A 25,044-nucleotide genomic window follows, 5' to 3' on the forward strand; every position below is an offset into this window, starting at 1 on the left:
AACAGAAATCGCTGTCGGAGGCACTGGACGACAGTTCACTCATCATGAACCACGTTCGACTGACAGCAAAGGACAGCAGGTGCATATTTCGTGGGTTGCAGTCTGCCCGTGACGTCACGGGCAGACTTGACACGTCACTATGAAGCCGCCCTCTCGAAACCGAAACGGAAACTGCTGGTTGAAAGAAGTGGTATTAAAAATATATGCAATGCATCCCCAGGCACCACGACACTCTTTTTAGGGTTCTCAACACCCGTGTTTTCATTTAGAGCAACAACCCGAAAATTTTTAAAATTCATGTCAGTACTCCTTCAAATAAAAAGTGTTTAACCGCAACTGAATGAAACCAATGACATATTTAACATCTTAGTTTTTGCACTATGAAAGATGAACACATGAGAGAAGACAGACGTGTCTTCGTCTTTCGTAGTGCAAAAATGAAGATGTTAAGTACTCCCCAACTCGCCCAACAAGCTCTTATTAAGTACAATGACATATGGTTTGCCATCATATGGCATGCTTTAGGGTTAGGGTATACGCAATATTGTTTTTAAAAATGCAAATATGCAAAATATTTATTATTCACTTTAGGGAGAAGCGTGTTTCGGTGTGTTGTGGAGGGCATTCCATAATGACAGATCCAATTTTTTTGTGGCAACATACATGCTGCGTGACAATTTTTTTCGCCATTTAAAGAAAGTCCATGAAATATGAAAGGAAACCATGTGACTGCGTTCATGCACTACCGTACTGCATTGCTCTCAAATGCACTTTGAGCAGAACAACCAGTGCGCGGACTGTGCCAAAATGAGTGGCTCTAGGCATTGGCTTCCCAGTGCGTCAGCATTTTTGATGCCCGCACATGGCAAGGAAGCGCCGTCGTCCCTGAGAAACGATAGGATGACAGTCCGCATGCCGATTGTTTCACTCGAAGCATAATTAAGAGAGCTGCAGTAATACCAGTGCATGAGCACAGTCACGTGATTTTATTTCTTATTTCGCGGGCTTTTTTTAGATGCCGGAAGAATTTACCACGCAGCATATACGTTGCCACAAAAAATTGAATCAGTCATTTTGTAATGTCCTTTATAATGCAATGAAACACACTTAGCCATAAAGTTAATAATAAATATTTTGCTTAATTGATTTTAGTTAATTAACCAATTAAGCACAATATTACATATTCCCTAACGAGTGCCACAAGACAGCAAACCCCGTCATTGGTTTTATTCAATTGCGCTTGACCACTTTTTTTTAATGTTTGATTCTAGTTACGTGAAGCATCCTGTATATAAAGATGCAAAACTTTAAAAAATTCGAAGGGGGGAGGGGATGTTCAACACATCCCCGGCGATGCCAATGCTGTAGCCCTGTGGTGAAATGAGCCCGTATATCCACAAACAAACACATCTCTGTTCCCTAGGGTTCTAGGTGCGCACACAAGCATAGTTGTTGTTTGGGCTTAAAGAAACTGGAAAATGCATACATTAACAGCCACATTTAGGTTAATTGACATATATACAGAGCTCGACTTGATAAAACAATATCAATGAAGTATAGTTGTGCACTTTGAAACACATGAAATAAAATATGAGAAATGCCTGGTTTGTAGAATTATATTGCAGTTTCCAGTTGATCTCAAGTTATTTCCCTGCCAAACGATATGCTCAATGCCATTTGCAGTAAATCATATCCACACTGAATGTTATTGTGACTTGACATTCCCAGTCTACAAAGGTACGAAAAATGGCCTTTTCACACCTTCCCAGTGCTTATGGAAAATTGAAAAATGAGAGAAGGAAGGCACAGCACAGGTGGTGATTTTCATCAGCAATATGCAAACCCAGTTGAAAGTTTGAGCTCATGGTGTCGTCCTTGTTCCGTGAGTCTTACCTAACCTAGTGTACCTTGTAACTGTAGCGCAGTTTAACGAACAAACCCAACTAGCCCAATACCTCACTCTGCTGACATTTAATATTTGACACTGATCAAACAAGGCCCAACCACCACATTAAGAGCTGTGTTCTACTGGAATACTATTATAATCAAGGCCGCACATTGCCATGCTCAGCTTTTAAAGAAAGCTAGTTCACATGTTATAGAATGAAAAAAGTGTGTGTGCCTTAAAGTTAGTGTTTTTGAGACAGGATAACGCATACCTCATTTTAAGAACTCCGCAGTCTGTCTGGGGATATTTACCTTATGTTCCATGCACAACGGGAAACTACGTCCAACCGTTACTGTGAGTCAACATTTTACTCGCATGTTTTTCCTTTCACTTAGAGATCAAGTGTATCAAAAGTAGTGTACTGCAGTTAGCACTTTCCCACTTCTTGTGAAGCACAAGTTCGTCTTCAATCCCATAACTACAATATTTGAATTAAAGATGAAGTCTTACATAGCTGTGCTCTTGCAACATGAGCTGCCAACATTGAAGCCAAAATTAAATAGAAATGAGCGGTCATAGGCATTAAATGGTGTAAAATCGCTCACGTGCAGCATGTACTGATATCAACCTATTTGCTACCTCAAAATACAAGTGTTGAGTGGTGCCTTATGCACTACTTGCACAGCATTCAGGCAAGACTGCTGCAGGCACTAGGGCGTGTCCATTATAATTCTCCAGAACACCGGCCGACCTGAAAGGTATCAAACTCAAGAACAGTGCTGCTAGTTCAGGTGCACATCACACCTTCCTGTGGAGCTGTGAAACTTGGTTTGACATGTCGCATTGGCGAGAACGTAATCTCTCACCATCTTGTGATAACAATGGTAACGGGGATGGTTAGGCTGGCTCTGATGGTTGGTACGCTGTTCAGGTTGCGGTTTTCGTCAAACACAATGATGACATTTTTACGGCTCTGCAATCACGCTCAGCATATGTAGCCCACAAAATCACAGCCTTCGTGATCTGCCTCTCCTACACTGAGGCAACTGTCAGTCGGGCTGGGATTTGGACACCACCTATTGCATGTCACATAGAAAAATTTAAGACCAATTTTATTTTTTAAGACTGTGTGCCAGTTTATGTATAGCTAAAGTAGTTCTTTGTGTCTTCTTTTTTCTTGTGTTCCGTCTTTTGCGCTGTTTTCTTTCCGTTATGTATGCATTCATTGTACTAAGAGACCAATATTTTATTTTGGTAAGTCCACGAATTGATAATTAGTTATCATGAAACAGGAATATTGTTCTTCCTTCATTACCATAATTTTACATTGTACTCTCCATTTTCAAAGTCATTTCAGCACAAAAATCTCGAAGAAGAAAAAAAGAACTTTGGTTTGCCATCCAAATGACTACAGTAGAACCCCGCTGATACGTTCTTGACAGGACCGTAAAAAATAAACATAAAAGCCAGGAAATGCAAGAGCCAAAAAACAGAAAAAAAATTAAAAAGAACCTCTGAGTAGTCTGAGTGAACTGCACGGAATTTTATTTCAATGCTTATGCTTGAAAAAACCATGCAATGTTGCTGACCAAATTTACTCATGCCCGATCCGTGCTAAGAGTTTTTGAGCACCTGCTGCACCCTATCTTTTTATTTGTTATGTGCCACCACCTCGGAAGTGGTCACTTTTGGCGACACCTTTGTGAGATTGCCGTCAGATGCGTCGGCGCCTCCGAGCGATGACGTAGCACTGTTGGCATAGTGTCAAAAGGCTGTGCCTCGTAGTAGACAGCCGAATGCCTCGCAAGAGTGAATGCAACCCCAAAAGCAATTGTCCAGGAATGTGGCCTCTGCTACGCCTCTTCCTAAACTTTATCACCAGTGCATGCATGCATTGGCACAACTCAGCCACGATCTAATTTATGGATAGAAACACGCAGGTGAGAATGGTGTCATCCACAGAAATGACATCAATGTATGTGATTCTCTTGGCACCAATAGTTCAAGGCGTGAAAGAACTAAGCGCATGCAGCACACTTGCACAATTACAGTGACCAACCCAAAAGAAAAACAAAGGCAACACGAGAATGCCACGAACTCCTCTGACAAGTCACGATAACGATGAGTCTACAAGAACATCACAGCGGAACAAAAAGCAATCTCGAAGGCATTACTTTTGCAAACGCCAAAAACAAGTACAGACCTGATTATGTCATAGACGCCATTTTTGCTCAAATCTCGAAGGCTATGCTCTTGCTCACAGGAACTGAAAGCATGTTATGGGTGCCACTTGTGCCACTCATGCAGTTAATCTAATGGTCAAGCCAGGAAAAGCTGTGTGAAAAATCAACATGGCCACGCTTTTCCGTGGATGCTCGTCTAATTTGGAGCATTCTTCGCAACGTATCATAACGGAACGGCCCCACAGTTGCGACGCAACAGCTGCTTTCTTAATACAGTGATTCATACAGGAGCTATGCTGGGACCAGCAGAAAAGGAAATAGCAGCCGAGAAAATGCAGCACTGAAGAACATAAGAGTGGGGTTCTACTGTGCTTGGTACAAAATACAATTGCAAAATTAGAATTGGTAAAATATCGTAACCTCCAATTGTGAGCCACCATTTGTGCTTCCTGAGGCAAGCTGAAACAAGCATTTTTGAAACAGGAGATACTGTGTGTTTAAATTCCCTGCTTCCCGAGTGCCGGCCACGACATGCTGTCACTAAGATGCTATTAGGGTCAGGTACATGGTGCTGACCAGTCAATTATTTGGTAAAGGTCAATTTTCGGATTGAGATAATGGAAGAGGGGGCCCGTAAAACATGAAATCATATAAATGGTAATCTAATGTAATACAGCTCAGACCACTTATAACGTAACGGCTTACAGTGCAGTACCGGCTATAATGCGGTTTTTTCTGACTCCCGTTTACCCTCCCATAGAACTCCATGTATACGCATACCGCTTATTGTGCAGTCCCCCGAGATGAAAGACCGGTGATAATGCGGCTGCCGGAACGTTCTCAGAGATGCGAGGGAGCGAGATGCGGAGATGCACCGGCGGGGGAGAGAGCGGCGACGGCGTTACGAAGGAAGAGCGGACGCGGAACGAACGAACAAGGAGTGGGGGGAGAAAAAAAGAGGGGATAACGGTGGGGGACAGCAGCCCGGCGCGGGTGCGTGGTGTGAGGAGGGGGAGCATTTGCGTGGCCGACGGAGAAGCCTTTGCCCCCTTGACATGCGCGCTTTGCCCCGGCCGCATGACATGCGCGCTCCGCTACGTACGGGCACCCGCGTCCGCATCAAGGGCGCGTTACCGCTATTTGTCTCCGTCGGGAAAATAGTTGCTTCGTCGTAGAGCGCAGATATCGCGCGTGCAACCTCGATTCCCCCGCAAGTAACAATGCTTTGAGACGCGATTGAGCTTTCGCCTTTGCCACCAACAGGTGGACTTACAAACTTGAGAGACTTTTTCAGGATAGTTGCTGCGGCTGTTCTCCCGACCACGAACCGAAACTGCATTTCACGTGTGATGCCCTCAATTTAGCCTACCCATTGGTCATGTTTTGCACACGTGCAACCTTTCAAAAATGTTGTTTTGGTTATAGTGTGGTACCGCTATAGTGCGGATATTCGCGACTCTGGCGACTTACGTTATAAGCGGTCTATGCTGTATAGGGCAGAGGCCCCACTTTCCAAAGCTATGATCACAATAAAAGGAAGGACAGAATGCTGGACACTCACCCCGTGGTAGAGAGAGGACCAGGTTTTCACTGTCCTCTTCCAGTGCACATATGGGTTCAAAGCCACTCATGTCAAGGTAAGGCACATCATCATCATCTTCTGCTTCGTCATCGCCTTCCATTTCATCATCATCTTGACTAGGTCTGGTGCTCTGTTCACTGGCATACAACGAAGGTGGCTGCACTACCTTCTTCGAGTCATTCGCTGGTGTACATACATCATCGCCTTTGCTCTTCACACCAGTGGTAACATTGTCTGCGGCTTCACTATCCTCACTCTCAGATACTCTGCGTATTTTGCGCCCCTTATATGGTTTGCGAGCTGGCTTTAGAGCCTGCTTCTCGGCCGATTCGTCATCCTCGTCATCGATGTCTGTGTAAGTGCCGGGCATCAACTCCTCTTGCTCAATGTCTGATTCGTTACCAGTGGGGGTGTGTCCACGCTTGGCCCTCAGTCTCATCCACAGCACTGGTGACAGCAAATAGAAAAGCATGTGTTATCATTGTTAACAGCAGTGCATCAAGCACTAGTCCATGCTGGCAAAAACATCTCCTATCCTACACCAACTACACCTACTCTACAGCTGCTAACCTCATCATTTTATACTGTTACCAACTTCAGGACTGTAAACACTGGGCATAATTTTTACCATCCATGTTTCTTCTTTTACAGGGTCAAAGAAACATTTTTCTAACGTGGGAAGAAAATGCTCTAAACCTGTAGACAATGCTACCATGAAAATTAAAGCATAATGCTCTTATTATAATGCATGTAACAAGAAAACATTCTCAAATAATACACTGATAACTCATTTCTCTCTGTGGCTTTTGACGCACTAACTCTACTTACGATGTTTTAATATTAACTGGTTGATTTCAAAGACAGATGATGTAGGTCATAGTTGTAATTTTAATGTTTCACACTAGAATCTTGATGGCAGTGGTATGTCAGTGCGATGTCACAAGCTCCAATACAAGTTTCCAAAACATGATATGTTTAAAACTTTGGATCACTTAAAGGGACACTAAAGAGAAACAATGAATTGGTTTAGATTGATAAAGTGTGCTCGGAAAACTCTTGTGTAGATTATTTCACCACCATAGGTTTGTTATTAGACGAGAAAACCAAGTTCAAAGATTCATTTTTAAATTCCGCGCCGAACTTTGTAATTCGTGACGTAAAAGACTTCAAAGAGCATTTAACGTATTTTGGCGCCACTGGCTCGACGAAATTTTCACTTTGAACTTGGTTTTCTCCGCTAATAATAAACCTATGGTGGTGAAATAAACTACACAAGAGTTCTCCAAGCACCAATCTAAACCAATTCATTGTTTCTCTTTAGTGTCCCTTTAAGCCACACATGCAAACCATTCCACGTTTTCTATAATATTTCAAAGTGGTCATTGTTAACATGTTCCACACATCCCATCGCCACTATTTTGGCTCCTTTGACATCTGGAAGCCTTGAACAGGGGTAGGACATGTTCTGGATCAATCATTCAACATGTTCAATATTTTCATGTTCAACAGTTTTGGACTTGCCTGTGATGTCTCGTGACCACGAGTGGCACTGATACATCACCGGAGGGCATAGGTAAAATAAATATGGTTACGCCAGAAGCTCCATAGGGTTTTTGAGGGGATCCTCAGGTTCGTGTTAACAGCAGTCACGTATCTATTCCAAAAAATTGTGAAACAGTTCAACATAGCCTTATAAACCTTCCTCTAAATGCTTTATATACAAAACAGACTAGCTTGGGATTTCTTACTGCACACAAGCTGAAGGACTGTTTCTGTCTTGATTTAAGCGGTTTCTCGTAAAGGCCGGAAACCTCAGAGACCATGCAAGGATTCACGTACGGATGTTCTGCACCCCTTTTGAAGTTTGTGAGCTCAGTGCAAGCTTATATGGCATGCGACAAGCCCATGAAGTCCTTCTTCCCAGCTGTGACTGTGTTAGAACACTCACTAGGACATGAATAAATGTATTATTACAATTAATCGTAAGCATCCGTGCAATTGAAATCATCACTGAACATCTCATAAGCAGATACCCTCTTAAAAACACACCTGTATCCATGCCTAGTTCAGAGTATGCCACCAAGTTGTCGAATGTAAACTTGTGCCACTACCAAGATTTGTTACTACGACGCCGTGCTCTTATCAAAAGTAGTATTCTAAAGACAGACATGTCACTGTAGGGAGAGTTATTCGTTCATTAATTCTGTACCCGGCACATGTTCCTTGGTTACAAGTGTAAAAGACAGCGGCTGCAATATAATCCTGGTTCTTTTCATTCATGCCAACCAACTGTCGCCTCAGTCCCTTCATAAGTCAATATCTAGTGTCAAAGTGGGATCAGTGGCAGCGAAAGTATTGCCTGATGCACCTAAGACTGCCGGAACCCTTTAGATGATGGTAACCTGACTGTGATCTAGAAACACTTTAAGCAAGTTGCTCCTCCAAGCGACTGTATCAAAAGCCATCCTAGTACTGAAATGGCAAGACAAGCCCTCCCGTTGAGTGTGGCTGAGACCATGTTCAATGAACACCTTCATGTTAATGAGACAACACCTTATATGCCTAAAAAAATTGGATAAGTGAGTGTAAAACCTGTGCTGTCAGATGGCACGAGGATGCACTAATCTTACTGTCAATGGACATTGTTGCATCTAAGTCGTTGAATCTTTGGCTTTAATTGTGGACTGCAGATGTAAAGGAATTACATTGAACTTCAGGTGCATCTGATGCATCTACAATGTGCTCATGATAATACTGGAGCAGTTCGCACAACCCAGCCAGCCTGACCGCTTAACGTAATGAGTAGAGACCGGATTTTAGGCAAATGCCTATTTTGTTCCCTGCGCTCCTATTGCGCCATTTTGATATATGAGCCTGAATCAGAGGTTAAGAAGCTCTTTTATAGTGTTTTTATAGTGCCTATAAATGCCTATTTTTGGCATTCGTGCCTAAATGCTTAAAAAATGCCTATAAATGCCAATTTTCAAAACTGGCGCTTATATGAACGCTATTTAGCTTCAAGTTTCGCTCCTGAGTGCTGTTTGAGACAGTCATTCATGTTACCGCGTAAGACTGACTGTTGGGCACTATGGGGTTCAACCTAGTCCTATAGTTCAACCAACCAACAACCGCTAGCAACAGTGAAGCAGGACAGGCCGGTGAGCATTCGCCTCCGCGCTGACATGGCCCGAGCGGTTGGCGAATACGAAATCGCGGAGAGCCGTCAGCGGAAAGACGAGTGAAGAGCAAAAAAAGAAAGAAAATGTAATGTGCATGCAGCTTATGTTTTGTTTGTAATTTACTTTTTAAGGTGTTCACTGTAGTAGCGTAGCCAGAAATCTTTTTCAGGATGGGGGCGGGACGGGGGACAACCATACTTTATATGTTCATCCATGTGTTTGTATGTGTGCGTGTATATACACACACGCAAAACTGAAAAGTTTTGGGGAAGGGGGGGGGGTAGAACCCCCCCCCCCCCCAAACACCTGGCTATGGCAGTGGTTCACAGCCAGGGTAGAAAATGGCTCTACGCAATTCGACCCATCCAATAGAAGGAATCTCTCCCTTCTGGTCTTTTAGCAATGCGGCTGTCTGCTCCTGCTCTGCACTTCTCAGTCGTGCCGGAAAGACACTCAGGAGTGTGTTGATTCGACAGTGGACACTTGACTCACTCTGCAGAACACGGGAGTGTGAACCGTGCGGGACAAAGCACGCTATGTTCAAATGTTGGCGCCTTTGTGCCATCTTAAGCAATAACATTTGTTTTCCTGTCGTAGATAGTGGTCGCGCACGTCTTCGTTTAAAATGATTTGCATTTATGTGAAAATTGATTGTGCCTATATTTACGATTTTGTGGGCCTAAAATATTGTTTTGCCTGCCTATTTTTGGCGCCTAAAACGAACTTTTTTAGTGCCTAAAAATCCGGCCTCTAGTAATGAGTATGCTACGCATTAATCAATAAATCATGAATATTTAAATTTACTGTCACATTGAACAAACTGAAACTACGCGGGTGCCAGGTGTCATACTGTTGAACTACCATGCATACATTTTTTTGTGAACATACTTTTCAAATTGCGTACAGTGTGCCAGAGAATGGCAAACAGTGTGCCAGAGGGCAATTGTGCTAGTTTGAAATGCAAGGCCTTCTCAGTTATCTTGCTAGCAATCTTGACAGAAAAAGAATGTCGCCTCACTAACAAGACAGTATCTTGCAAGATGACCATAAGCTAGAAATAAGGTGCTGCCTCTTGTTTTGGGATACCATGGAACAGAAAGAAGCTATCCATGATTTGCTGAGGAAAATTATCAATTAGATGATTCTACCAAAAATAAAAATGTTTTTGGTAAGTGTAGCACTTCCTCTTGCAATAAATTTTAGATTTGAGTAACCGACTGACTTTCCGGATGCCCATGCACATACCTGCGGCACCACTACTTACTCCAAGAAGTCTTGTGGGTGCTCTGTGATAAAACTGACTGACGTGACTTCTGTTTAACCAATGCATAATGGTGACTGCCAGACAAGGGTTGCTAGATTCTTCAGACATAATGCACATGCAATGTCGCAAAACAGAAAATGTGGCGGTAATGAATAAAGCTGTTGTAGTACAGGTTGTTGCTTTGCTTCTACAAAGGGCATGCCAGTGGTACGAGTGCGTGGAGTTGCTGTATACTATTTCTTTGAAAGGGAGCTTTTTGGAGCCATATAGTACATAACTCTATAAATGCAGGTTCAAGTAAAAATGCGAAATTGCCCAAGCACACACAACTACACAAGAAGAGCACTGACATATCTCCATATTAAATTATGCCCGAGTGCACACTGGATTTCGTTATCTCGGGAAGCTTTGAAAAAGGCAGGAGATGTGAAGGCACCATTCACACTGGGTATTGACAACTATCTGGCATTGACCACAAGCTCTCTTGGTTGTAGCCTCTAAGGCAGCGCAGGGTGGTTTTTCCACTCCAACTACATTGAATGCCATATTTAGGAGCAGCCTTGGAGCATTCTCTCACTTGTAGCAGGGATGCAGCAGCTCTAATTAAATGTCGCACATTCGATTGACTGTATTGACATTCTCATCATAACAAAATGTACAAATTTAGGATAGGAAAGGATTGAAGCCCCCAACCCCTGCTCTGGCTATGCCAACGGATATTTACAACTGTTTGGTAGCGTGAATAATTCTACATAATATATAGGTTTGACTACATGGGTTTGCATAACACGCCTCACTTCCAGCACCTTTTTCCTGCACAAAAAAGTTAGTATGAGTTTTTATTAAACGGACAGACAACCGCTCAGAAACCGAACTGAGATAACCTGACTGATGGAAATATTGTTTATCATAGTGGCAAAAACGAGCCCTGTTTTTCTAATTAGACACATATTTATTTGTTATATTTCTTCACTAAAGTTATGATAAATGACTTGGTGCCCCATGGGGCAAGAAAGTAGCGAAGATGAAGAAGAGTCTGAACACGTGACCTTTTACTGGTGTATGCGGTTAATGGTTTTTTTTTTATTAGTGTTAAAATACAGCACACTTTTTTTTTATTATAATTTTTTTCTAGCTCAAAATGTGCATGTAAGCCTACGTTTGTAGTGATCAAAACAGTGGCACTGCCTTTGCTTGACGTATGATTCGATGCTCATGAGCAGCATCATAAAAGTTGTAAGCTGAAGGACTAGTGACACCTGCGGACGAGTGTTCAGGAAACTTAATTCTACCAGCTTTTTATATTCAAAAATGGTTGAAGATGTCAAAATGAAAGTGGTCAACCACAGCTGAACTTACTCCTGTGAAAGCAAGAATGTTGAGCGCATGAACAGTTCGCGAGGAGGGATATCGCTATCACTTCTCAACATTGCTAGAAGAGGGACTCTTTTTAGAGGCTTCTCAGTTCCAAAAATTCTGCTTACAAAATATCAACATGCTTTTGTAATTAACCACTGCATGTTTAAGCACTACCTAGGGGGAGATTTCCATTGCGCCGTAAAAAACTGGGTCCAGAAAAATCGGTTGTCAATCCCTTTAAGAGTGCATTGTACTGTACACTGCAGGTTTTTTTTGTTTTTTTTTTTTCAGATGTCACCAAAAAAGAGCAAGCCACTCACACTGAACGTCGCGTGTCCTCTTCTCAGTGATGCCATGCACGGCCATGAAGGCTGCCTTGCAGACCTTGCGCCGAGGCTGCGCAGTACTTGACGCAGGCAGCCAGTACACCCACTTGCATCTGCCTTTCCGGGCAGCAGCGGAAGAAGGGTCCTGCTCCTTGCAGGCCTTCTTGTTCCGCTTGGCCTTGCCTTTAGTGTACATGCGCCCCAAAAGCTGGCGCAGTTGCTGAGTTGGCTCGAGGCGACCAAAGTCCGCGTGCAGTCGCTCCTTGAAGGTCGCCGGGAGCTTGTCGTACCGGCAAGTGCCCAGTCGGCAGAGACAGGCGTGACGTAGGGGTCGCTGCGTGTGATACGGCAGCCGTCGCCGAATCTGCTCCTTGTTGCCATCCTCCTTGTCATCCCCCCCTTTATTGTCGAGGAATGTCTGCCACTGTTCCAGAACCTTCTCCATGTCCTCTGCAGTTGGTGGCTTTGGCTCGGCTTCTTCCCTCTTGACCACCCCACATTTCTTGGCTGGAGGCACTTTGTGAACGGTTGTGGAGTTGTCTGCTGTGGGCACATTTGCAACAGGCTGCTCTTTACGAGCAGTCCAGGCACCTCCTCACATTGACCAAAATTGTGAAGAGCTTGGAAGACAACAGCTACTATGCTGAACACGCAGCTGCAACAACTTAGATTGTTGCATTGCTGGTCTGGTAAAGGCAGCAAATTCAGCTCCCTGGTGGGAAAGTACTTCAGCCCTATGTTCAAAGATGAAATTTCAAGCAGCTGATCGTGGCAAAAGGTTTTGGGAAAGCTGCTCAAACCTTATGTTAAAGACAATGTCAACCAAAAGGTAAAGAGAGGCAACAAACAGTGCGTGTGTCCATTGCCTCTCCCATGTGCAGGCTCTGCTGAACTTATTGGGGCTGTCTATAGAGTAATACAAGTTTACAGATAGCATAACCCCAATTTCAGGCAGAATTTTCTCACAAAACACCTTGCACAGCTTCCTGTTACCATCTCTTTAGACAGCACATATGCAAGCATTTAACTTGATTTTTACAGCACATAATGAAGGCCTGTTTATTCTCAACATGTGGAAGGCATAACAATGTTCTAACGTAAGCACCAACATCACAGATGTGATTGCACATAGCAGAATGCTGCCGCTTTAAACTCTATCAAATTCTTGGCCCTTAGATCTACAGAAGAAGCCAGAATAAGTGGATAGCAAAATGGCACATTGTCTGCTATAGCAATTCCCGTTCAGGGCTCAGATCTTTCCTGCTCCAGGATTTCCTCTGCTCAATGTAATTAGGGAAGAAACACAGTGTGACACGATTATGATTAAATGCCCACTGAATGTGTCCTTGGAATCTTTTGTGAATAGAGCGAAAGTGTTTTGCACTACACGGAATGAAGCGTGCAAGTTTAAATGGACAGATGGGGGAACCCTAGTAGCTAATATACACGTATACAGTAGAACTTCACTGATACGTTGCGAACATATACCCCTTCCAAGCGCAATCGTTCATGATCAGGAACACAAAAAATTACGTTATACAGTTAGCACCTTTTTTTTCCTGATAATATGTTCCCGGAAAACACGATAATTTGGCACCAATGTCTGACATATCGCCTAACTGTGATCGTGAACACGTTTTCTGGTCAGTATATCCCATGTGAACAACAGAAGTAGCAAGGCACACTGATCGCGAGCAATAGCTGCCAACTGCTGTCGGCCTCTTGGGCATTATCTTCAGTGGTTTTTGCTGCATGCCAGGGTTGATCGTATCGTCGTCGGAGTTCACACACCATTGTGCTTCCTAATTGAGTGCTCTTCAGGTGTCCTAACCACGTGTGGCCTCCGCATCGCAACCCATATTCAATACTGCAATAAGACAGATAACTGGGCAAGTTGGTATGTATCCATATTTAAACTTTTTTAGCGCGCACAAAAGACAAGGAGAAGAAAGAGACACATGAGCGCTAACTCTCAATTGTTCATTTTTGAAAGGAACGATACATATAAATACCCAAAAACCAGCATACAGCATGTGCGGCGCAAGTCATGTGACACACTGTCAGAAGGGCTAAACAGAATTTAGAAAAACTAACTCCTTATCTGTTAGAGCCACCGAAGGATGACTGATGCATTTCTTTGCACACCTATTGATATAAAAGGCTTCCATAACTTCACCTGTTAGTTTGTCTTCATCTGCAAACAAGATATCTGTATCATGAAAAACGGGTTCACAATGGCATGATTTACAATGATCAGACAAGTGTGAAAATGTTTCTTCCCCCAGTGAGTTAGCATGCTCTTTAAACCGTGTGTTGACACAGTGGCCAGTCTGTCCTATGTACATACTTCCGCAGGTTAAGAATATCCGATATACCCCCCCCCCCCCACCTTTTCGGCATTTTGTTAACTTCGATTCTTCCTTTAAGCCACAACTAAATTTATTTCCCCCCACTTTGAACTTTCTTGCAACGGCTTCTGACAGTGTGTCACATGACTTGAGCCGCACATGCTCTATGCTGGTTTTTGAATATTTATATGTGTCATTCCTTTCAAAAATAAACAGTTGAGAGTTAGCGCTCGTGTGTCTCTTTCTTGTTCTTGTCTTTTGTGCGCGCTAAAAAAGTTTAAATATGCATACTCAATACTACCCGAGTAGATTCTTCAGGGAGCCGCAACAGGGTCTTAACAGATACACCATTGTGCCTTCTCTGCTAAGGCACGTTGCCGGGCTAGTTGGTTAGGATTCATAATTCGTACGGCGTAGCGCACCACGACAAGGACAGAGAAGAGGGACGCACAGACACAGCGCTAACTTGCAACTAATGGTTTTATTTGCGATCACACATGCCTTATATACACTAACAGTGAATCGATAAAACCGAGAGAAAAACATGTAAAGATACAGCACAAAGCCTGCACGTGTCATCACTAATCACAATAATCTGCACCCGCCAACGTTTAAATCGAAGATTCCAGATACATCTTTTCTTTAGCTGACAGAGCCAAAGAAGGCACACTTACACATTTTTCTTTATTTTTGTCGATTTCGTAGGCTTCAATTATTTCTCGCGTGGTTCTGCCGCGGGCCCTACCGAGAATACGGGTATTTGGAAACATTGGGGCGCAACCACACCTCTGACAGTGAATTCCTAAATGACCAGATACAACTTTTTCTACATTGTACTGGTGCTCCCTAAGTCTTTGGTTCACACACCTTCCAGTCTGGCCTATGTACACGCGTTCACATGTCAAAGGGATACAATACACAACTCCTCGACTGCAAATGACAAATTTTTCCCGGTGCTTTATCGCACAATCCCGCTTCCCGCTACTCTCAGCATTTACCTTTCTGCACATTCCTTGTAATCGTTCGGGAGCAGAAAAAACCACGTCCGCACCGGCTTTCCTCGCTATCCTTCGCAAATTATGTGAAATGGCATGCATGTAGGGCACTACAGCAACCTTGGATGCCTTAGTAGCGGCTGCCGGCTCCCCGGCGTTTGCCCTTCCCTTCCTGCTCACATTTTCGGCAACGGCGGTCAACAGACGCGTGGGATAACCAGAATCCTTTAAACGAATCCGTTAAACGTTAAAATGCTGCCGGTGTATCAAGTGAACAGTTTTTGGAGCTCCTTTGCTTTTATCTTAATTCGACCTATGCGACGTGGAATGGGAACACTGTGAAACAAAAGAATGGCATATGCATAGGTTCCTGCATCGCCCCATACTTGAGCGATCTGTTTTTAGCAAAACGAAACCAGGTTCTGGAAGAGCGTGTGAAGCACACAGATGTTGTTGCTGTTTTTAGGTTTGTAGACGACTATCTGATAGTTGCTAATAATGAACGTAACAATTTTGACGCGGTAGTTTCAGAAACTCTAACCATGTTTACGACGGAGTTATCTCCCCTAGTGCTGACGCATGAAGTAGCTAAGGACAACTTCATAAGATTTTTAGACCTCGGGCTGTATTTTTCGCCGGCAGGAGTGTGCTGGAGCTATGAACCGCGAGGAAATAAACCGGTCCTCCCGTTCACATCCGCTCACTCAAAATTGGTAAAGCGAGCTGTGATAAATTCCTGTTTTCAAAATGCAATGATGAAGTCGTGTCACCACAAGCTTGACGCAAGCTTGTGGGCCCAGGCAAAACGTTTAACGGATTCTGGTTATCCCACGCGTCTGTTGACCGCCGTTGCCGAAAATGTGAGCAGGAAGGGAAGGGCAAACGCCGGGGAGCCGGCAGCCGCTACTAAGGCATCCAAGGTTGCTGTAGTGCCCTACATGCATGCCATTTCACATAATTTGCGAAGGATAGCGAGGAAGGCCGGTGCGGACGTGGTTTTTTCTGCTCCCGAACGATTACAAGGAATGTGCAGAAAGGTAAATGCTGAGAGTAGCGGGAAGCGGGATTGTGCGATAAAGCACCGGGAAAAATTTGTCATTTGCAGTCGAGGAGTTGTGTATTGTATCCCTTTGACATGTGAACGCGTGTACATAGGCCAGACTGGAAGGTGTGTGAACCAAAGACTTAGGGAGCACCAGTACAATGTAGAAAAAGTTGTATCTGGTCATTTAGGAATTCACTGTCAGAGGTGTGGTTGCGCCCCAATGTTTCCAAATACCCGTATTCTCGGTAGGGCCCGCGGCAGAACCACGCGAGAAATAATTGAAGCCTACGAAATCGACAAAAATAAAGAAAAATGTGTAAGTGTGCCTTCTTTGGCTCTGTCAGCTAAAGAAAAGATGTATCTGGAATCTTCGATTTAAACGTTGGCGGGTACAGATTATTGTGATTAGTGATGACACGTGCAGGCTTTGTGCTGTATCTTTACATGTTTTTCTCTCGGTTTTATCGATTCACTGTTAGTGTATATAAGGCATGTGTGATCGCAAATAAAACCATTAGTTGCAAGTTAGCGCTGTGTCTGTGCGTCCCTCTTCTCTGTCCTTGTCGTGGTGCGCTACGCCGTACGAATTATGAGTGTGCCTTCTCATAGAGGACAGCATCTGTATGCCTTGACGACAGGATCGACATATCCTCCATTTTTACTAAAATTAAGCTGATGATTACTGTAGTTTTCACTGTTAAATTATGAGCCTAAAGCTTCGTGCAATAGTGAAATCCTTTGGTATCTTTGTCAATGCTTTGCTTTTCAGGTAAAGCTGCACCATCTTTTAGTGCCTTCAAATCGTACGTTTTCCTGAACAGTACATTTTCAGTGACATTTGTTCTTTAGACATATGACCAAGGTACTTCTGTACATGTATAAATGTTGCACTTTGCAACATGCAAGGCACATAGTGTCAAATGTCAAGAAATGTTTACAATTATGGCATTTTTAAGACGAAAATGCGATGGCAAGCCGTTGCTTGCGTGTGGCAGTGAGGAATGACTAGGGCATCCACTTCTCTCATTATGGCCGTCCGCGAGTGCTGCTGAACCTGATGCAGTCAGCCATGGCCTCTGAGACTACATCAGCGTTGGAGATAATTTGAAGCTGCAAGCCAGCTAAGCAAAGCCGGTGTGGCCAGTCATTAGCCTACACCTCGTGTGCAACCGCCTTTAAGGTAGGTACAATATAATCCAATGTGATTGTCTTTTACTTTCATATTGTGCTCAGCTCGTCCACATTGCCGCGAAATTGGCAAAACAGTGGTTTCACGACAATGTGGCAATTTCTTGTCTTTGCTGCTGCACAGAGACAATTGTGCAGCATGCAAATGTCCACTGTGAACAAGCAGCACACGGCACGCACAACACAGCATGCCATGTGCTGAATTACATGATGCCAGCGCACTGATTTTGTTCACTTCTACAAAATTTCATCACATACCTGGCTCTACTTGCCCCGAGATCGGGCTACAGGTGGCAGCACCGTCACCACATACATGTGGATAGGCAGTCGGCGGTGCATATACAAACATACAAAGTGGCGCTTCGTTGGGGGCGGTTTGAGCCAATTGTCGGTTAATAAAATGGATTGACTGCAGCCAACTGGTAATATGTACATTCTCAATTGCCGAATCGATGCACGAAGGCTACCAAACATTACTATTACTTGTGAGAGAAGCGCAACCTACCAATGAACGGGGTACTCATCCTCAGCGACAGTCTGCATTATTGCATTTGCTGTTTTATTTGTACGTGTTTAGCTTGTGTTCCATCTAATATGCACTGCTGTTGTGCAACTTAACTATTTGCGCATTTATTTCTTGCTTATATGGCTATTGAGTAGCACTTTGCACACTGTGTGTACGAATACACAGAGATATTTTCTCTTATTCAGTTCCCCATGATATGTAGGCCAGCTGATAAGAAATTTAGTGAGAAAAGCTACGTGGCTGACAGCACTATAGCACTATGAAAATGCTTCACATGTACGCTCTTGTTTTTATTCCAGTAACAGCATAAGAAGGTAACAGTCCAGCACAAAGCTTTCTTTGATAGACTACCTGCATGAAAGTGATGCAACAAAGGTGTGGTTAATTTATGGGAGAAAAGTGTACTTTTTTTTTCAAGCCAATGATGTCCACTACCTTCCATCAATCTATAACAACACCACACAAAAGCTCAAAATAATGTAAAAAAAAGGATGAGGATTTGCGTTAAATTGACACGATATGATTGTAAGGCACACTGTCTGGATTAATTTTTGACCATCCGTGTTCTTTAACAAGAACCTAAATCAAAGTACACCGGTGTTTTTGTATACATTTCACCCGAAGTTAAAATAGTGCTCGGCAACTCAGTTCTATCACTTTCCTGTCATTCCATTTTATGTTCTCTTTAGGGGATTACAGTAAAAGCTCGTTAATTCGACACCTGTTAATTCGGAAATTCGGATAATTCGGACAGCTCTATTGGTCCCGGCCAAAGTGCATGTTACCGTATTTACTCGAATCTAACGCGCACCTTTTTTCCGGTAAAACGAGTCCAAAAATCGCATGCGCGGTAGAATAGAGTACCGAAAAAAAAAACTCGGTCATCGTATCGCCATCGGCATTTCAAAATGGCCGCCTCCTACGCACCTTGGCCACTGCCGCCATTTCTGCCATTACCCCACTACTATTGTTTCAGTTCGTACGTGTGTTGAGGAGATTGTCATCCTGTTCTGCGTTCGCATCGACGGCATAGAAGTGCCGACTCCAAATACTCGACGAGTGCACCACGATGCCGCATTTAAAAGAATAGTTACTACATGTGCAGAGACGTACGGAAATCGGGCCGCATCGCTGTCGTTCGGAGTTCCCGAAACGTGCGTGCGAGATTGGCGCAAACAGAAGCCGCCTCCTACGCACCTTGGCCACTGCCGCCATTTCTGCCATTACCCCATTACTATTGTTTCAGTTCGTACGTGCGCTGAGGAGATTGTCATCCTGTTCTGCGTTCGCATCGACAGCATAGAAGTGCCAACTCCAAATACTCGACGAGTGCACCACGATGCCGCCTTTAAAAGAATAGTTATTACATGTGCAGAGACGTACGGAAATCGGGCCGCATCGCGGTCGTTCTAAGTTCCCGAAACGTGCGTGCGAGATTGGCGCAAACAGAAGCAGAAGATTTTTTTTACAGCAAAGCTTCACGAAAAGGTTTCAGTGGACCAAAGCAGGGCCGGTTTCCCGAAATCGAAGAGCGTTGACGGCGACAAGGAGTTGTCCGACAGCGACGAGGACTGATCCATTACGCGACTCGTATCGCCACCGTAGTGGTGACAGTTTAAGCGGCAAGGCCCGCTTTTTGACTTTGTGTTTTACTTTTTTGAAACTTTAGTTCTTTAAAAGCCAAATACTTGTTCTTCTGAATGTGTGAAGTTTGACTCCTACAGACTTTTTTTGTTCTCTTTTCTCACGAAAAGTGGGTGCGCGTTACAATCGATGTATTACTTTTTTTTTTTTTTTGCGGAAAACGGGTGCGCGTTACAATCGAGGGCGCGGTAGAATCGAGTAAATACAGTAATCTATGGGACCAAACCTTCGTTAATTCGTCAGAATTGGGCTCCGCACCGCTTCATTCGGACAAATGCTGACGGCTGCCGCTACACAAAAGTGTGGTAAAGCAGCGCTGGCACGAGTGGAGCAAAAGCGAAACCTGAGTGACATCGCCATCGTCATCAACTAGTGGGGGCGATCGCAGCTTCACCGAACGTCGGCGTCTTCTTTCTTCACTCCACTGCGTCTCCGACGCCATTTTCCCTTGCGATGAGGCACTGCGCCGTGCTCCCGACCAGGCTGCAGAAATTAGGCGCCTTTACCTCTTCAAACCACTACCACCACCACCCTTGTGTTGTGTCGGCACCGTCCCTTCTTGCGGCGTTCTCTTTTTTTTTCCCCCCTGTTTTGACGTGTTTACATGTGAAGCCCGAGCATGCGGCAGTAGCTGACGATGGCATCGACGAGGTGTCAGCAGAGTCCACCGACGATGACTGCCCGACCTTCGATGCTGTCCTTCCCACAGATATGACCCTTCAGGACTACATCGCGATTGATGATTGTGTCGTCACGACTGGTCTCCTGCCCGATCAAGAAATTATTAATGATGTGATCACAAGGGAAAATGGCGTCTCCGACGCCATTTTCCCTTGTGATGAGGCGCTGCGCCGTGCTCCCTACCGGGCTGCAGAAATTAGGCGCCTTTACCTCTTCAAACCACTACCACCACCACCCTTGTGTTGTGTCGGCACCGTCCCTCCTTGCGGAGTTCTCTTTCTTTTTTTTCCTGTTGTGACGTGTTTACATGTGAAGCCCGAGCATGCGGCAGTAGCTGACGATGGCATCGACGAGGTGTCAGCAGAGTCCACCGACGATGACTGCCCGACCTTCGATGCTGTCCTTCCCACAGATATGACCCTTCAGGACTATATCGCGATTGATGATTGTGTCGTCACGACTGGTCTCCTGCCCGATCAAGAAATTATTAATGATGTCGCGTCCTCATCGCACCTCACGGGAAGTCTCGGAGGCGCTTTTGATATTAGAGGACGTTTGACTGAGCACTTCTGACAGTTTGCGTGCTGTTGGCCATTCGGAAGAGTTAAGAAAAATTGTAATGTCAGCTGGAATCTGCGCGAAAACGCAGACCACCATTACAAAATACTCCAGCAAATAAAGGTATGCTTCTCCAACTTGATCTTAATGTTGTTTCTCCTGTTCATTTGTTAATTCAGCATTCGGTTAATTCGGACATTTTTTCCGGTCCCGTGAAATTCGAATTAACGAGCTTTTACTGTATTTATGTACTGAAGAGACAGCCTTCACTTGTCAGAAATATCACTCTGTAGTGCGCCCACAACTGTACAATAAAAGGACACCTTAAGCACATCTAAAGCTTGTCACATAACCAATAAAAAACAGTCATGCAATTATACACCTAACAACAAGTGTGATGTGCCAGTGCACTCCTAAGAGCCTTGTTTTTGTTTAGCACTACGTCGCTAAAACACTGCATTCGCATGATATTTAATACTCCTCATATTTAGGACGGCGCCAAGTGCATTACGATGTGCTTGAACCACAAAGCGGCACCCACACTGCAATGATTCTGCCGGACGCAGTGTACTACAACCATGGACAGCACTCTCAACAACTGCACTCACTCATCTTATTACAATGAATGTACAATCTAGAAAGGCCAAATGCTTCTGTACATCGTGATAGGTACAAGCAGTTAAGATTGTGCTAATGCAACGGAACAAACTGCCCTTTCAGGACATGCATGATGCAAGTGTGCATTCAAACACGCCGCGGCAAGCAGACGAAGGAGGGAACTATTAGGCATGTTTCGACCAGTAACCGCCAGGCAGCGACTCCGCTCGATCTTGGAGTGAATAGCATCACTATGGGCCACAATACTGTCTCTCTTTTTAGATGTGAAGCATCTTATAGCGGAGTTCAATCCGGTGGTGGTGGTGGTGTGTGGCGTGACCACCCTTACTGCGCATGCGCAATCCCTCCCACACACCTCCTCTCCCTATCCACTCCCATCTCCCCTCCCTCTCCGCACTTCCCATTTCCTCTCCCCTCTCCACTCCCCCTCTGAAACGCGGGCTCTACATGCCGAAACGCTGCTTCGCATTGCCTCATGGTCCCCTTTAGCGGGAGATAGTGTGATTTTTTTTGCATGTTTGTATTTTTCCCCTTATTGGCAGATGTTGCAGTAAAGGGCACTAATGAGTCTAACAACGTAATGAATACAGCTAACAGGGCCATAATACAGTCTTCTTTTTGCATGTTTGTATTTTTACACCTTATTGGCAGATATTGCAGTAAAGGGCACTAATGAAAATAACAAAATAATGAATACAGCAATGTAATTACGACTCTTCCTTCAACTTCGTTATAACGAGGTTTGAATGTATTTACTACCATCAAGTCTATCATTTTTCATTTTGCTTTGTCTTTTATAACTTTACAACTTTTTTAATATTTTGCAATGTTTTAATTAATTGTGTTTTGTTTACTTTTCTTTTGCTCACCCTTGTTTAGTTTTTCTGCTTTCTTTTTGCTGTCTCTTTTGGTGAGCAATTGGACTTAACAATGTTTGGATGGGAGCTCATTGGTACGAATCCATCTAAAAAAACAGCACTGCTTTACACACAGACAAGGGAACAACACACGAGGACAGCCGCTGTCCAGGTGTGAGGCTAGTGCCCGTCCTCATGTGTTGTTCCCTTGTCCGTGTGTAAAGCAGCAATGTTTCTTTGAGAGAAAATGGACATTGGGCACCATACATTAATACATATCCTGTTCAGAACATGATGGAATCAGTCTATAGTCGGATACAACTTAAGAAGTCCGCGACATTTCCTCCTCAAAAGTGGATGCACGCAAGCCTGCACCAATGGGCGAGCACTCCGGACTGATGGCAGGAGCCGGACCGTCAGTCACCCCGCCTTCAGAGAACATTTTCGAGTGCATTTCTTCAGCCCTGGAGGCGATCGGCTGTCGTGCTTCGGCCGTCAGGGCGGGGCCTCTCCAGACTTGTGATGTTGTATCCGACTATATGAAGATATGTTTTCAAAAAGTGTATGTGTTTGCATGGAAAGTGCTCAAGCTCTAAGTGTGAGTGTCGTGAGAGAACAAACTTTTGGGTAAAGCATGATTAGGAGGCATAAAGAGGGAAAAAAGTCAGCTCTATTCAAATTTAGAGTCCGAAATATTTTAAGCACGTCATCTACTTGAACCAAATATCTTCTTTATAATACAGAAACAAACAAATAATTTAACAAGTTAAGATATGAGGGCAAACATGTCAATGCATCTAATTAAATTAGATGTGATATTTACACTACGGTGTGACATGCAACAAGTCTCTATATACAGTAAAAGCTCGATGATTTGAACCTCATTCATTTAAATTTTTTTATAATTAAAACTAAGTGGCACAGTTGAACCAAGCTCTATAGAAATTAAAGAGCTCCTAAACCACCCAGAGGTCGAAATTTAGTTGTGGTGTGACAGTTGTGCATGAGTCTACAACGAACATGTAGCCGCGAGAATTTTTTGAAACGGTGCCGCAATAGCGGAGTTACATGCGTTTGATGAGCGAAATGCTGCGATCGCTCGTTTCACTCTTTCCTTCGCTACCCTCCACTTGTCTGCTGGTCTCCTCTCCCAAAGCCGTTTTTGCCCTCCTTGCCGAGTTACCCTCATAATCTCACGTGACATACCGTCATCGCTGACGCGCTCTTCGAAACAGCGGGCACTTCCGGTTGCCGCGACTCCGTAAACTCCGTGCTTCTCGGCTAACCGCTCTTGTTGCCGTGTGCCAGCCTATGCTCGTACGAATTGTGCCAGTATGGACCCTGTGTTGCGCGCGCACCTTCAAAGGATCGCCAACATGATGGACCCGTACAGTGACACGTCTCGCGTCTTTTTGTTTTTCCAGTCGGCACTTTTGCAGCCGAGCACCACACACTGATGTGTGAAAGCCATCGCAAAACACTGTCGGATTCAGTCCGTACAGTTTATTAGACCACTAGGCATGACTGTGCTGGTGTGCTAGCGATTTGGCAGTTGCGTCACGGGCCACAGTTGCCAATTCGCAAGCACGCATATGCAGACAACACGACAAAGAACAGCAAGAAGCACGGGCGGCTGCTTGCAGACTAACCGGAAGTCGTAGGTTTTTGTTTGAACAATCCCAGCATCGCCTGCATACCGCATCACAGATTCAACATGCTGGCGTCACACGCGTCACTAGGCAGACCGGAAGGGCCCGGAGAGGAGAAGGAATTGCTTCTTAGAATTTGTGTCGCGCCCACAGCTTGTAACGCTGCCACGTGTGGCATCGTTGATCGTGACGACGTTCTGCACACAATGCGAGTGTTTACTTGAAATGTTTGAAAAAATATCGGAGGTGGTTTAGGGGCTCTTTAATATATTAAAAAGCTCATTAATTCAGACAAATCGGATCTGCCGTGGACAATTAGAACTACATGCCACTAAGGCCCGCTCTTGCAGTCGTTTTCCACAGTACGCGACAGATGGTATGGCTTGCTAGCCATTATCATCATTCTCCTCTGATTACTGCTGCCAGAGACTGACACCTCAGCGACAACAGCCTCGAATCTCAGGGGCTATGCTTTGTGGTTAATGACATGTTAAGGCTGCCTTATTCACTTTTCTAACACTCTGATTGCATCAAAATCAATAGTTCACTGTGGCACGCATGAAGGCACGTGTGTTTACGCGTCTACATCCTACACTATACAACTTTCGTCTGTCTGTCGAAACGATTGAGCGAGTGCAAGAATCAACGTAGCCTCATAATTGCCGAGACATGCGAAACTACATAATTTGCTGCAAGCCTGCACAAAGACAGTTTTGGCAGTCTTTTGGAGGAAGCAAAGGCTGCAAGCACTCGAAATGTGTTGCAGCAATGTGATGACCACACAAAATCGCAGTCGTATGCAGCTTAATAATGTAAGACTAATTATCATTGCCCACCGTAATTGCACAAATACCTGTGCTATTCGTGCAATTACGGTGGGCATTGTTATTTAATGCAAGGCTCTGTGTGCTCCACAGTAAGCTGCATCACGATCCATTCACATTACAGACAATTAGCACATGTGAACCATTTTATGTGCAACAGCTTGCGGCACACGTAAACAAGCAAGCTAGCCTGAAAGCTTAACATACTGGGTGTCTGCCACCCCGTTACTGTGAGGTTCTCAAGCTTTAATTCAAAAGAGTCTGTTCTGTTTCATCGGTCAAAAACTAAGAAATTCCGGTATTCAAATATCCCAGGATTCAAGCAGAAAC

At 44.2% G+C, this 25,044-nt stretch overlaps 1 protein-coding gene across 1 annotated transcript in view; it reads right to left on the bottom strand.

Moving 5' to 3' along the window:
- Window positions 1-25,044, bottom strand: part of LOC119399228 (uncharacterized) — a 249,351-nt gene that overhangs the window by 15,442 nt on the left and 208,865 nt on the right. The window contains 2 exon segments of the mRNA XM_049417583.1: window positions 5,633-6,100; window positions 11,776-12,372. Coding sequence (XP_049273540.1) covers window positions 5,633-6,100; window positions 11,776-12,372 — 1,065 coding nt within the window.

This window comes from Rhipicephalus sanguineus, chromosome 7, assembly GCF_013339695.2.
Source record: "Rhipicephalus sanguineus isolate Rsan-2018 chromosome 7, BIME_Rsan_1.4, whole genome shotgun sequence".
Taxonomy (NCBI): Eukaryota; Metazoa; Arthropoda; class Arachnida; order Ixodida; family Ixodidae; genus Rhipicephalus; species Rhipicephalus sanguineus.